At 42.6% G+C, this 14,732-nt stretch overlaps 1 protein-coding gene across 7 annotated transcripts in view; it reads right to left on the bottom strand.

Moving 5' to 3' along the window:
- The window catches only part of Fmr1 (FMRP translational regulator 1), a 38,870-nt gene extending 25,172 nt beyond the window's left edge, over positions 1-13,698 (bottom strand). For all 7 annotated transcript variants that reach the window (XM_045140409.1, XM_045140410.1, XM_045140412.1 and 4 more), the window contains exons 1-2: positions 13,580-13,698; positions 732-784 (exon numbers count right to left, since the gene is read on the bottom strand). In XM_045140409.1, coding sequence (XP_044996344.1) covers positions 732-784; positions 13,580-13,630 — 104 coding nt within the window. In that variant the 5' untranslated portion in view covers positions 13,631-13,698. The remainder of the gene's footprint in view (positions 1-731; positions 785-13,579) is intronic.
- Between the last annotated feature and the right edge of the window lie 1,034 nt (positions 13,699-14,732).

Below are 14,732 nucleotides of genomic sequence, written 5' to 3'. Positions count from 1 at the left end.
TGAGATACAATTTACAAAGCATATAATGCACCTGCTCAAATGTACAATTGAATGGTATGTGGTAAGTTTACACATATTTGCAATCATTATCAGGGAATATTTATTTATTTATTTAGAGGTAAGGTCTCACTCTAGCCCAGGCTCACCTGGAATCACTATGTAGACTCAGGGTAGTCTTGAACTCACAGCTATCCTCCTACATCATCTGCCTCCTGAGTGCTGGGATTAAAGGCATGTGCCACCATGCCTGACTCATTATTAGTGAATTTTAAAACATTTTATCACCACAAAAATTTCTGTATTCTTTAGCTGTGTCCTCTTGCCCAGCTCCTAAAAGTACCACTATCAAGTAATCAACCACTGATCTACTTTTCTTCTCTACAGATTTTCACCCTGCTTAGGATGTTCTATTAATTCTCTTGGTACATAAAAACTCATATCTAACAGGCACTCATTTACCACAGTCCAGCAAAACCCTAAATTGGGCCACACCTCCCCTTTGGTGAGAATTCATATACACATTAGTATCTTGAATGGCTACTATTAAAACAGCCCTTAATAGTACTTGACAAACTTAGTGAAAACACTGTGCCCTCCAATGTGTACTATTGTGTTTTCACCCAGCTAATGTTCTTTATTTTATGATCAAACTAAATTTGAAAATCATAAAGAGCAACAAAGACACTAATACAAAATACCTGGACATTGAAGTGATATTCTAAGACACTTACTTGTTTTCAAATGCAACTGTTATAGAATCTTCATGAACATCTTTTACAAATGCCTGTAAGAAAAACAAGACAATTTAATGTTTAAAATAAAAGACCGTTTTTAAGATACACTTTAGAGATATAAAACACTGCTTAAGAATAAAATGGCCGGGCATGGTGGCTTACATCTTTAATCCCAGCACTGGGGAGGCAGAGGTAGGAGGATCACCATGAGTTTGAGGCTGAGACTACATAGTGAATTCCAGGTCAGCCTGGGCTAGAGTGAGACCCTACTTCGAAAAACCAAAGAAATAATAAATACATAAATAAATAAATGAATAAATAAATAAATACATAAATAAAACGGACAGTTGAAAAATCGGTTTCCGATGTTCACTCATCCACCATATTGATATTGCCTTGTACTACATGCTAAACCCTTGGAGCACACAGTCATCCTAAACAAGAACTGTATCAGAAGATAGTGTCTTAGAGGCAGGCAAATGAAAATGACAATGCAGTGCTGAGGATGAATGCTAGAAAGTTAAAAGTGTGTTCCAGAGCGGAAACTTCCCCACAAATGCTGCCCTGCCCATTGTCCTTGGTCTTTCTACATCCATCCATCTCTCTTTCTCTCCTACTGTTTTTTTAGGTTTCCATTCTGATGTTACCTAATATGGAAAACATCGTAAGTCTAAGTGAAATTCTTGTTTTGCTTGATCATAGTTGCCTACTTATCCCTACTATAAACTCCACCACTCTATTACTTTTCCTCATTGACAAGAGTATGTATGCTTCTTGAGGTGGTAGTACTTTTACTGTGATCTCCTGAGTACTTCATATGAATTAAATGAAGAGTTACTAAGTGTATTACCGTCTGAGATGTTGCACTCCCGTGGAAAAGTCCATGATGGGTAGTGGTGGTACATGGATAAAAGGAGATTCACTAAAGTAGGTAAGGTTTTGATCGGACCTTAAAATATAAAGAATAATAAACCAAACAAAAGACAGTGGATGATAGAGAAACATCCCACCAGAACTACAAGGGAAGCAAGAAAGTCACTTAGAACTGGTTGTGGCAGCACACGCCTTTAATCCCAGCACTTGGGAGGCAGAGGTAGGAGGAGCCCAGGGAGCTCGAGCAACTCTGAGACTACATGGTGAATTCCAGGTCACCCTGGGCTAGATGGGACCCTGCTTACAAAGAAAACAGATGAAGGAAGGAAAGATATAAAAAATTAAAGAAGTCAATAAAAAATGTCAAGACATTTAGTTTATATCACATAGAAAAATTAATTACCATGCACCAGAACGCTAAACTTAAGTGCTAAAATTATAAAACTCTTAGGGTAAAACATAGGAAGTCTTCATACTGTTGGATATTTATATCAGTTGCTGGAAAGGAAGTATGGATTAAGACTAATCTTTGACATATAGATCCTTATTAATTAGCAAAATTTGAGCTATACGGTTGGCATCTAATAAATGTTTTCAACAAACAAATTACAGTAGTAAATATACATTTTTAAAAGTTTGAGGCTACTGGGCATGGTGGAGCAAGCCTTTAATCCCAGCATTCACTTGGGAGGGAGGCAGAGGTGGGAGGATCACCGTGAGTTCGAGGCCACCCTGAGACTACATAGTTAATTCCAGTTCAGCCTGGACCAGAGTGAGACTCTACCTCGAAAAACAAAAAACAAACAAACAAACAAAAAATCTGATGTAAAGGACTGTTTTAACTGTTCCTATTGAAAACAAAACTATATAAGCCAAGGCAATACCACCCTTATAGTAGCAGGCAATAATCAAGAGAGACATGTCTGCCTCTCCCTTTGGCTATGAGACTGTTGAACAATGTTCCCTCCAAAACTGAAAATTCACAAGGAGTCTCATGCTGGAAGAAGTGAAAGACTGAAGCCTGGTGCCAGCCAGAGGAGGAACCTGTATCCCAGGAACAGATGTCAAACAGTTCAGACAATTTGTCAGACCACCTTACTAGAGAGACTGGAGCCCAGACAATGATATATCAGTAATGGGTAGGACTACACCTTGACCAGGACTGCATACTTTGGCATACTTCTTGGCCTATATGGAAACCGGAACCTACTATCAGGAAACGGAACATGGACTGAGGGTGGTGGTCACTGGACCTTTTTATTTCTTCCTCTTCTAAATGTGGTCACATTGAAAAATCACCCTCTGCTTTTCAGTATTACTTGTCTCTTTATTTAGTGGGTGGCCAAGCCTAGTTATGGGGCTCAGGCCCTGGCATGAATTACTCTGGCAACAGCAGCATCCTGGAAAACACTACCATGGAAGTAACTTAACAGATGATTCTTAATGAACAAAAATAAAGGGAAGCTAAAAGAAAGAAACTACCTTGTGAGAGGGATGCGATGCTTTAAATCTAAACATATTCCCACAGCCTCAAAGGTTGAAGGCTTAGTCACAAACTCCCAGGGCGGATCTTATAGCTGGCGGGTCACAGGGGTGTCCTGTGGGGCTGTGCCTTGTCTGCAGCTCCCGCTTGTCTTTCTCGGCTTCCTAGCTCTCAGTAACTGGGCAAGGCCACTTCACATCCATTCTCCCAACATGATAGTCTTACTCACTACAGGTCCACTGCAATGGGGCAAGCCAACCACGGGCTGAGATCTCCGCAAACAAGAACTAAAGTGAACTCTTGCCTCTTAGGATGCTCTTGCAGGTACTTAGCACAGCAGTGAAAACACCATCACAAAACACCAGTACCAGAGAAGTTGACCTGCTACTGCAGCTACCTCACCATGCAGAACTGGCTTGTGGGAAGAATTTGGAAAAACTAGGACATGTGGAATAGAGAAGCCACAGGCGGCCACCAGCAGAGATTAATGGGTGATTCCTATGGGAGTTCAGAAAACCAGAAAGCCCAAAGGTATGTGGACAGTGTGGTCAAGGCTATTCAGGTTTCATAAAGCAGTAAGAATTATATTGACAATTGAACTAGAGGTCACCCAAGCTACATTGTGGAAAAGAACTTTGCAACATTTTGTCTCTGTGACCTTGTAGGATGATGAATTTAAACATAACAAGCTGTCTAATCTGGTGAAAGAAATTTCAAGGCAGCCCCTAATTCAGGCTTCAGCATGGGTATTGCTGGCTGCTTTTAGCTAAGTGTATGGTGAAAATTGGGAGCAAAGACAGTATTGGGAAGATTTGAAGGGGAAAAAAGACAGCATGTTTAAAATGAGATTTAAAATATGGTTTCTCAAGAGATTATTAGCACCATTAAATAGAAGTCAAATGCTTTGAACCAAAAAAAAAAAAAAAAAGGAAACAATACTTAGGGGCATCTCAGAAATTGGGCACCCCCCAAAAAAAATCCTGGGCTCCAGGGTGCAAACGGTGAAACTGCTTTGAAAGGCTATCCCTTGAGAAGGCAGGGAATGCTGCTCATGCAGTGCCATCAAGAGAGACAGTTGCCTCCCAGGGTTCATTTCTCCATGCTCTGCAGCCCAGGCCGACCGGGCTACAGCCATAGGCTTAAACAAAGCGCTGCAGGTTGGGCAGCACCCTCAGAGCATCCTTGTGCCGCTGCTTCCCCAGGCACACAGGTGGAAGTGCCATGCAGCTATGGAAGCTTGTGTGCAAAGAGAACTCTGGAGCCCAGGAAGCCTGTGGCGCAGGACCAGGGTATCTGTAGGGAGCTCTTGTGTGGGGGTGGAACCTGGACTGGTGAAACTTAGGATGCAGCAGAGCTCCCTGCAAGTTGGAGAGTCCAGAAATGTGGACTATCTGTCAAGAGAAAGGCAGTGGGAGCTTTAGGCACCTAAGCCCTTTGGTCCTCACATCACACAGATCCTGGACTGAAGATGTTTTCAGTCATGTGCTCTATCCTTCCTTTCTATGTCTTATTTTTCACTTTGGGAATGCATTTTTACCATTCCATAGGTTGGGAATATGTGATTTTCTTTTAGCTTGGATTTGGATCTGTGAGCAACACTGGAACTATTAAGACATGGGGAACTCTTGGAGACTGCCTAAATGCATGCTGCATTATTAGATGGACACGAAATTTGGGGTACAAGGATAGAATTTTATGGTTTAAACTTTTCTCACAGGCTCAAGTGTTGTTCAATACTTGGCCCCCATCCTGTAGCGCTATTTTGGGAAGTGCTACAAACTTTAATTAGTAGGGCCTCATTGGAGGAAGTAGGCTACCAGGGACTTGTGCTTAGGAGCTATACCTTACACCTTGGCCACCTAATGCTGCCCACACCCCTTTTCCTGAACAACAGGATGAACAGAGTCACTCATCCACTGCAGCCATTGACTTCTGACCACTACAGGCCACTGCAAAGGAGAAGTAAGCAGACCATGAGCTAAAGCTGTGAAAATACATCTGTCCTCCTTTTAAGTTGTGCTCTTGAGTATTTGTCACAGACAAGAAAAAATGGACACAACAAATTATGGTAGCTAAATTATTTATTTTGGTTAAGTTAGGTATGTACATCTTATAGTTATTGGATTAGAGGCTGAGGAATCTATATTTTCTTTCTCATTCTGATCTTGTATTTCTACAGCACGTACTTTTAAAAATTCGCTGGGCGTGGTGGCACATGCCTTTAATCCCAGCACCCGGGAGGCAGAGGTAGGAGGATCGCCATGAGTTTGAAGCCACCCTGAGACTCCATAGTGAATTCCAGGTCAGCCTGGGCTAGAGTGAGACCCTACTCGAAAAACCAAAACCAAACCAAAACAAAACAAAAAACCCCAAAATTTATTTATTTGCAAGGAGAGGGAGAGAGAGGGAGGAGGGATGAGGGAGAGAGCGAGAGAGAAACAGAAAGGAAGAGAATGAATATGAGCACACCAAGGCATCTAGCCACTGCAGATCAACTCCAGATGCATGCATCACTTTATGCATTTGGCTGCATGTGGTTACTCAGGATTGAACTCAGACCATCAGGCTTTGAAAGCAGTACCTTTAACCACTGAACTCTCTTCTCAGGCCCTCCGCAGCGTGTTTTACCAACTCTGGTTTAGCACTAGTCATAATGTTTTACAACATACTAAATTTCTAAGTGTACTAAGGAATTGCTTGCCTCACTATTATTGCAATGACAAAGGGGTCTGGTTTTGAACAAAAAGTTTTTGGACTTTGTCATTCAGCTTAATTTCATCAGTTAAGAAATAAAATTATGGAACAGTAGAAGTTTATATCTCATTTCCATTTCTCACATCCTTACATGCTAGCTAATACCAAATTAATCATCTATTGCCAGGTGTGGTGGCAAACACCTTTAATCCCAGCAGTGGGGAGGTAGAGATAGGAGGATCATCGTGAGTTCAAGGCCACCCTGAGACTACATAGTGAATTTCCAGCTCAATCTTGGCTAGAGTGAGACTGTAACTGGAAAAAAAAGAAAACAAAACAAAAAGCCACAAATTAATCATCTACTTTTGGGGAATGGTATCAGACCACCACATAAACACACAGTCAAGACTTCCACTAGATGACTGGTCCCTTATTCACCAACAAAGGTAATGCTCTGTCTTCATCCTTGTACATGTGTGTGTAATGTTTGCATACCTGGGCAGTAACGTTAGTTTTTTTTTTCCTGTGCATTCAGTACTGGGCCTACAGAAAGTGTCAAGCTCTAAAGTCACATAAGAGAATGTTACAACTATGTGGAGAATTGTTCTTGCCAAAGGTGAAGCAGTATCTTCCAATGATGATGCGTGCCTAACACTGCATTGTGGACTGGTAACTACAGGCTATGTGTGGTTACTTATACTACTTGTCTCGCATTCACTCTTGCCATCTTCCAAGTGCTCAAGAGCCCCATATGCTCAGTGACTGCCACAGCAGATAATGATGATTTAAACCATTTGCAACAGCTAGATTTCTTCCAGACCAACCACCAAAGCACTCTACAAATTGGCCTCAGCATTACAACTATTGCTATATCCTTACTTTTCTCTATTTACCTAAAAATCATTGCCCAGTTAATTGTACTTATCCAATATATTTACCTATTTGTTAAACATCCCACATTCCCATAAAGGAGCAAGATTTGCAAGTGTTAGTATAAAAAGAGAAAAACCAGCAAGGTATGCTTTCATGGGCTTTGAATGTAATTCTGAATATAGTGTCAGAAATGTTTGAGTAATCATCACAATCCAACAGGGCCACTGCATTTGAGTTAATGGTGTTTATTTTATACATAATTTGCATGATTGTTTCAAAATCAGTCATTTTTACTCACTGTTTGCCTATTAAGTGAATACAGCAGACATAAAATACGTTCTTGCTGCTATATTACTAAGTGACATCAAAGTACCTCATCACTGGTGCTAGCCTACAGGCACTAGGGGCAAATATGTCCAATCATTTCCAAGGCCTTTTACCAAAAATTCACCTCAAGGGTCCTGTATCTTTCCATGTTTCATGTTTCCAATAACTTTCCTTTTAAAGCCCCTGCCCCTCCCTGACCCTAATACAATCCTATCTTCATTCTCCAGACACTTCCAGAGAGCCAGGATTGCATCTACCTACTTGAAAACTAGACTTTCAGTAAACTTTCCCATAAAGCCAAGTTGGTGTTTATACAGAAGGTAGGCTAAGATGATTCCTGCCATGTTTTCAAAGCAGCCCACTGGATGGCAGTGTGACGAAAGCTTTAGTGAGGGCTGGAGAGATGGCTTAGTGGTTAGGGCACATGGCTGTGAAACCTAAGGACCCAGGTTCAATTCTCCACGTCCCACATAAGCCAGATGCACATGGTGGCACATGCATCTAGAGTTCACTTGCAGTGGTTAGAGGCCCTAGTGTGCCCATTGTCGCTCCCTCTCTCTGTCTCAAATAAATAAATAAATAAATAAAAATAAAATCTTAAAGAAAGCTTCAGTGAATCTAAGGTAAGACAAGTACTGGGACCAGTGAACTTAACAGATTGGGGAGTTTGATATGAGACAAGTTTAGGTTTTGAAACTTGTCTCTTCTACAAAATAGTTTCTGGAGTCCCCAAGAAATGGTATTAGGACTTCAGACTCTGTTATTTGGAAGGAAGACACTGGATATGTTTGGATATGCAGTCTGGAACATAAAATGTGATTGACATCTTTCCTAACTGTAATGGAATTTTACATGGAGGGTAGTTTCATAAACCACAAATGCTCCTGCAGTTAGGAATGGTTAACTAACCCTCTCCACACTTTAAAATCTCTAATGGAAAGCCAGGCATGGTGACAAATGCCTTTAATCCCAGCACTCAGGAGGCAGAGGTAGGAGGATCACCATGAGTTTGAGGCCACCCTGAGACGACATAGTGAATTCCAGGTCAGCCTCAGCTAGAATGAGACCCTACCTTGAAAAAACAAAACAAAATATCTCTAATGGAGCTGGGAAAGTAAGAACTCTTAAGGCTATGACCAAAGGTTGAAGTTCTCCATTCACTCAATATGGCTAATATTTCCCTGAGGAGACAGAAGAGTGAGCCACTCTTTATAATGACATAAGCCATGACTACAGATATCTCAGAGTCTAATAATGTCTTTAAAAATTAGGATGAGCTGGGCGTGGTGGCGCACGCCTTTAATCCCAGCACTCGGGAGGCAGAGGTAGGAGGATCGCAGTGAGTTCGAGGCCACCCTGAGACTACATAGTGAATTCCAGGTCAGCCTGAGCCAGAGTGAGACCCTACCTCGAAAAGCCAAAAAAAAAAAAAAAAAATTAGGATGGAAAAGCTGGGCACAGTGGCACATGCCTAATTTAATCCTTTAATCCTAGCACTGGGAGGCAGAGGTAGGAGGATCACTGTGAGCTTGAGGCTGGCCTGAGACTACATAGGTCAGCCTTGGCTAGAGTGACATAATACCTTGAAAAACCAGAAAAAAAGGTTAGAAAATGAAAAGGGTATTTCTACAAAGATGTTGAACATTAAGAGCTAATTTAGACTCTGAGAGGATCACCATGAGTTTGAGGCCAGCCTGGGCTAGAGTGAAATCCTACCTCAAAAAAACAAAAGGCTTAGTGGTTAAGCACTTGCCTGTGAAGCCTAAGGACCTCAGTTTGAGGCTCGATTACTCAGGACCCACGTAAGCCAGCTGTACAAGGTGACACATGCATCTGGAGTTCATTTGCCATGGCTGGAAGCCCTGGAGCGCCCATTCCCTCTCTATCTATCTGCATCTTCCTCTCTCAGTTGCTCTCAAATAAATTCTTAAAAAAAAAAAAACAATAAAATAACAACAACAAAAAACAAAGGGATGAAACACCTTGGGTTTTGAGAAAAGGGATAAAATACAGTTAAAAGCATATGCAGGGTAATTTTCACCAGGGCAAGAAACAGAAAATTTGAGTCATTATGGGATACCCTATTCATGACAACTGGGTCAGAGGCAATCACAAGATAATACTCACAAGAGCATGCAACACAGCTATCTAATTCAATCCTTATAGAACTTGTATACCAGTGACAGAAAATCCACCCCTAAACTTGAATCCCCCACTCCAACCTTCCACCTCTTAGCTTAATATAGCAAAGTTTCTTAAAATAGGGAGCTACTTTTCCCAGAACGGTTCTTGAGGACAACAGGTCAGCGGCAACTTCATTAAATACAGTAGAACCCATGGCTCACTAGAGAAAGCTCACAGACTTGCAAAATACCTTTCCTAGAGATAATGCGTAATAGGATTCAAACCCAAGACCTTCCAACCACAGTACATGTATAGAAGGTTCATTATCACATGACTGAGAAAATACAATTCACCCAAGACAACAAGAGCAGGAGAACAGTTCAAGTGAGATCCCCCCCCCACTTTGTGACCACATACTGCAGCTTTTCAGTAGCTCCAAAGCTAAGTGAAAAGGCAAACTGTCTAGTAAGTACTCACAGGAAGAATTATAGGATAGCACTTCAAATGCAAAAGCTTAATAAAAGGAAACTGATAAAAAAAAAAAGCTGTATGGTTTGCGGCATCTTTGTGTCAATAGTAAAAATTGGTTGTAGAGCTGTAGTTATGGGATGCTAAGGCGGTGTCCTGGTAACAACTACAAACAAGAATCATGATGACATTGGAAACTAAGCAGGAAATAAAATTTACTTAATGTCTTCAAGGTAAAGCACATCACTTTAGAAAGTCAGATGCCAGGTTTCTAACCTCAAATCCTAAATTTCAGTGCTCTGACACTTATTAGCAAATTACTCATCTAAACTTCCCATGAATCTACATCCTTATTCTACAAATGAGAAAATCAATATTTTTATCATTGTTGGGGAGATTAAAGGACATCACAGAGGCCAAGCACCTAAAACCACGCCTGGTTCCCTGAAAGCACAACACATGGTAACTAGTACCATGCCATGACCCTCATTATCTCAGGAAGCACATGCCTAGAGCAAGTCAGAATCACAACCCTAAAAACTACACCACTGAATTCCGCACTTAATGAAATGGGGGTTCTCAGATTTCTTGAGTATGGGATTGTCAAAGACATAGTTCAAAAGGGAAAATATCATGCATCCACAAATATACTAAATCTTAAAAAAGTATGAAGATTCTAGAAGATAAATGTGGTTGGCTTTACTAATTCACTGTTTCATTGGGCAAAATTATCCCCTTATGAAAAGTTTTCTGAAATGCATAAAAAACATGAGTGTGTTTACTTGTATCACACAGAAGTTTATAAATTGAAGAAACGTATGCATTTGCATGTAATACAGGCAGGACAGCTAAAATAACGTGTTATGTCACTATTATCTTCATTCAAAAAAACCTCTGTACATTCTACATTGATTACCTAATATCTATGGTAACAAAACTTCACAAACAAAATCATTGTTCAGATGCCAAACTTAAAAACTAAAGATATTTGCAGCTAGGGAGATGGTTTAGTGGGGCTAGGCACTTGCTACAAAAAGCCTGCTGGTCCAGGGTTCAGATCCCTAGATACCCACATAAACCTGAATGCAAAAAGTAAAGCAAATCAGTCTGGTGTTCAACTGCAACAAGACAACTCTGGTGTGTCCATACACACATGCACAAATAAATATTTTAAAAATGTTACCAAACCCCAGTAGTCAAGTATAATATGACAACAAAAATGGGAATTAATAAAACTACAATTATGATCATGTATTGATATAAGCCATAATACTTGAGAAAAACACAAGTTTTGTATTTTATGTCTCCAACATATGACTATTTTCATACTTGTACATAACTAGAAATCACAGGATATAGAATACTTTCATATTGGAATGGTACCCATTCTAGATCTAAAGTGATAATTATAATTTTCAACAAATCAAAACTCTTATCCAAAGAAAAGTATACTTGGAGCTGAGGACCCTACAATAAAAGCCTATTTCAACATTACTGGTGTATGCAATGCTTTGTAAAGACTATGAGATACAAACCAATGTCTTCATATTTTAAATAGCACACACATAGTGCACAGTAAGTGACACATGTGATCAGCTTCTCCCAAGTTAAATAAAAATACCTACACATACAAGTATAGACTCTAGTGGTTACTATACATAACTTGCAAGTTTTTAAGGATAAACACCAAGGTGTGTGTGTGTGGGGGGGGGCTTAGTAGAGAACTGATTCAACCTCCAAGCACAGAAGGTGTTATGGTTTTGTTAATTCTGAATCTGGTGCTTAGAAAGAATCAAAGTATTCCTAGCATACATTTTACACAGTGTAAGTGCAAACTTTAACAATGTGCTTGGGAGATGGAGAATTAGCCTTCAGAACAGAGCGGCTCTAGTAAGCACACCAAAGTCTGAAGTTAATGCAATTCCATTTAACGTGTTTAGTTTTTAAATGCATTTCTATAAATTTGATGAACAAGGGTCCTATTTCTCCATAAATGTAACATTTCTCCACCGATGCTCTTTTCTTGTTGGTTATTGTTTCTCATCCTGACATCCATTATACCAGAAAGTCACTCAGTTTTTACTTCTGCTTTATTTTTATCACTCTGTTTTATTGTCTGTTATGTAAAATTCAAACCATTTCATTATAGACAATATTTTCTCAATAATACAAACTACTTGAGATTTTATTTAAAACAATCTGAAACATATCAGTGGTTCCTCAAAATACATTTGTTTAAGTATTAACTGTTCCCTTGTGGATTCAAAAGATAATCCACAATCTATTCATTTTATTCATCTTCAAACTTTGCAACTTGCTAGAAAACAGTCAAAACACAGTGGAGGGAAGTAACAGCTAAGAGAAGGCTTTCTTGTATCCCAGTTGGTTTGCAAGCACAATTACTGGCACCAATAAATCCTTCAAGACTGGGATGTGCTACTTGCCCTCTATGGCCAGCCAACTTCATTAAAAGTCACTAACAGTGGCCTCCAATCTACGCCAGTATTACAGATCAACTAAGATATTATTTAACTATTATCCCTAGCTCAAATGCATCTTATTACCCCAACTATAGTAACCGAAAGTTTCTAATTCTAATGGTTCTACACAAACTGAAGGAACCTAAAACAATTTTAGATAAGATCAAGAATGGCCGAGTTACTTCATTTATTTTTACAAGAGGTTTTTATCTTTTGCTATTAAGTAGAAAATCATTCAGATACTTACTCATTTATGAAATATATCTATCTGTAAAGCACAGTATAATTAAAGTCACTTTCCTCTAACCAAACACGTCCCATTTGAAACTTCCATGCTATTCTGCAATAAATAAAAGAAATATTGGGTAATGGTAATAGGTATTGCCATCCTTGCTTCCACGTGTACCTTCTGTTGCTGAAATATTGGTAGTGAGGTGGGGTATTGCAGTGGTTAGAGACATTCAAGAGAGAATTAATGGTTGCTATACTCATAGTAAATAGTAGCAAGAACTTCACCCCTGCTACATGTGAATATTTTAATCTTCATTTTAAAATAAAGATAGCAGCTGAGATCGGATGGTGTAGCACAACGACAAAAACTTCAGTGACTCCATAAAAGCCTATTTAAAACCCCAACAATGGTCTACTGAAACACTCAGAAGTCAAAGTGAATACATTCAAGTTCTTAAGGGCACAAAACAAATTTAAACACTCCCTAGAAAAGTCCCCTTAGTAATCATATAGTCCCCATTAATTTCCTGAAGTTCGTGGCACATATTCAGGTCTTTGAGGACTTAAGCACAAAGAATTATTTTAAGCAGCAGACCGGCTCATGTTTTCAAACGCTGAGCCGTCTGTATTCCTGAATGTACCCCATTTATCGAAAGGGAAGGGGCCATTAAGATTGCCAATGGCCAACTTCTTTCGTGCATCCCCTGGATCTGTCTGCTAGGGTCTTCCCGAAACTTTTGGGTCTAAACATCTCCTATGAAATCCACAAAGAGAGACGACTCAACCTCAGTTGCCATTGTGACTACCGCTTCTTCCTAGCGTCCCTCCACATCCCTGGCCCAGAGCAGAGGAGCTCTCCAAAGTCTCTGCTGGCCCGGAAGCCGGGAGCCCACGGCGGGCGCCAGGAGCCTGGTGGCGAAGCTGAGCGCCCGGGCTCCTCGCTCCAGAGCCCCCACATCAGGCCCGACAGCCTCCGTGGAGGATGTCCGGGGCGCCTGGCCCCGGCACAGCACGGCTCGGCGCGGCGCGGTCGCCGGCGGAGCTCGGCCGCGCAAGGGCCCCGCGCTGCCCGCGCCTCGCCCAGCCCATGCCGCGGGGCGCCGGCCTCAGGCGGGAGCGGGAGCGGGAGCCAGAGCCCAGCAGCTGCGGCTGCCCGCAGGCCCGGGCCCGGGGCGCCCTCCCCGACAGCATCCCTCCCGGGCGCGGCTCGGAGCAGCCCACCGCCGGCCTGCGGGCCGCCCACGGCGATGAGCGGACGAAGGCGAGCGGGGCCTGCCGGGGAAAACCTGTACCTTATAGAAAGCGCCATTGGAGCCCCGCACTTCCACCACCAGCTCCTCCATCTTCTCGTCTAGGCGCTGCCTGGCGCCGGGAGTCCGCCCCCGAGAGGTGGGCTGCAGGCGCTCGAGGCCCGCCGAAGCCGCCGCCGCCGCTGCACGCCCCCCGGCAGCGGCGCCGCCGTCCCCGTCCCCGGCCCCGCGCCGTCCGCGCTCGCCGCCTCACCGGAAGTGAAACCGAAACGGTGCCGAGCGCCTGACTGAGGCCGAGGGCTCGGCCCGCTCCTCGTGTAAACAGTGAGGCCACGTCACGTGACCGCCGCCCCTCCCCCCCGCGGGCTCGGCCCCCGGCCCCGCCCTCTCCCTCCGCCCTCCTTACGGCCCCAGGAGCGCACGCATGCGCTGTCCTGGGAACCTGCCCAGCGGGACTGGTCAGACTCAGGGCAAGCGGGCTGGGCGGGCGCGGGCTGAGCTGGAAGAGCGCGAAGGCTCAAAGGGCGGTGACAGGTCGCCCGGCTGGGACGCGACTGCATAGCGGTAGAGGTGGGAACCAGGACGTGGGAAAGGGCCTCCTGGGGCGATCGGTGGTAACCAGTGGTCCACCAGCGGCCGGGGCTAGGTCTGGAAGGGCTTTGATTTTTCTCCGAAGTAGTGCAGAGCCTGGTTGAGCAGAGGTGGACATGGGGGGAGAAAACTGATCACTTCCATCGCAGAGGACTGAACTAGGAACAGGGAATCCTTGGTGAACCAGATTTCTAAGACCCTTAGAGGGCAGAGTAAATCCCTACCCGACCCCAAGGGATTTGGGGTGGTCCTGTGGATACATCTTGTGCCCTTGGAGGAATAATGCGGCGTCTCCAACCTCTGGAAATGTTCCTGGCGTGGCTGACCATTTGACATCGCTACAGACATTGTCATTTCTCTCTTTCTACAAAGTTCACGCTCCAAAATGGCAAAAGTTAGAAAAAAGTACAAAAGAGAAAAATCTCAAAATGTTTTAAGTAAGTTTACAATTTTGTGTTGGACACAAAATTCATTCATACCTGTCTTGGAATGTGGGTTGGGTGGGTCTGGCACCAGGAGCCTTCCTCAGACCCAACACACTTGACTCTCTTCAATTCAATTTCATACTTTTACTTAGCATTATTGCGGGGGGGGGATGTGTTGA

Source organism: Jaculus jaculus, chromosome X (assembly GCF_020740685.1).
Source record: "Jaculus jaculus isolate mJacJac1 chromosome X, mJacJac1.mat.Y.cur, whole genome shotgun sequence".
NCBI classification, from domain to species: Eukaryota; Metazoa; Chordata; class Mammalia; order Rodentia; family Dipodidae; genus Jaculus; species Jaculus jaculus.
This window is presented reverse-complemented; position numbering and strand designations above follow the sequence as displayed.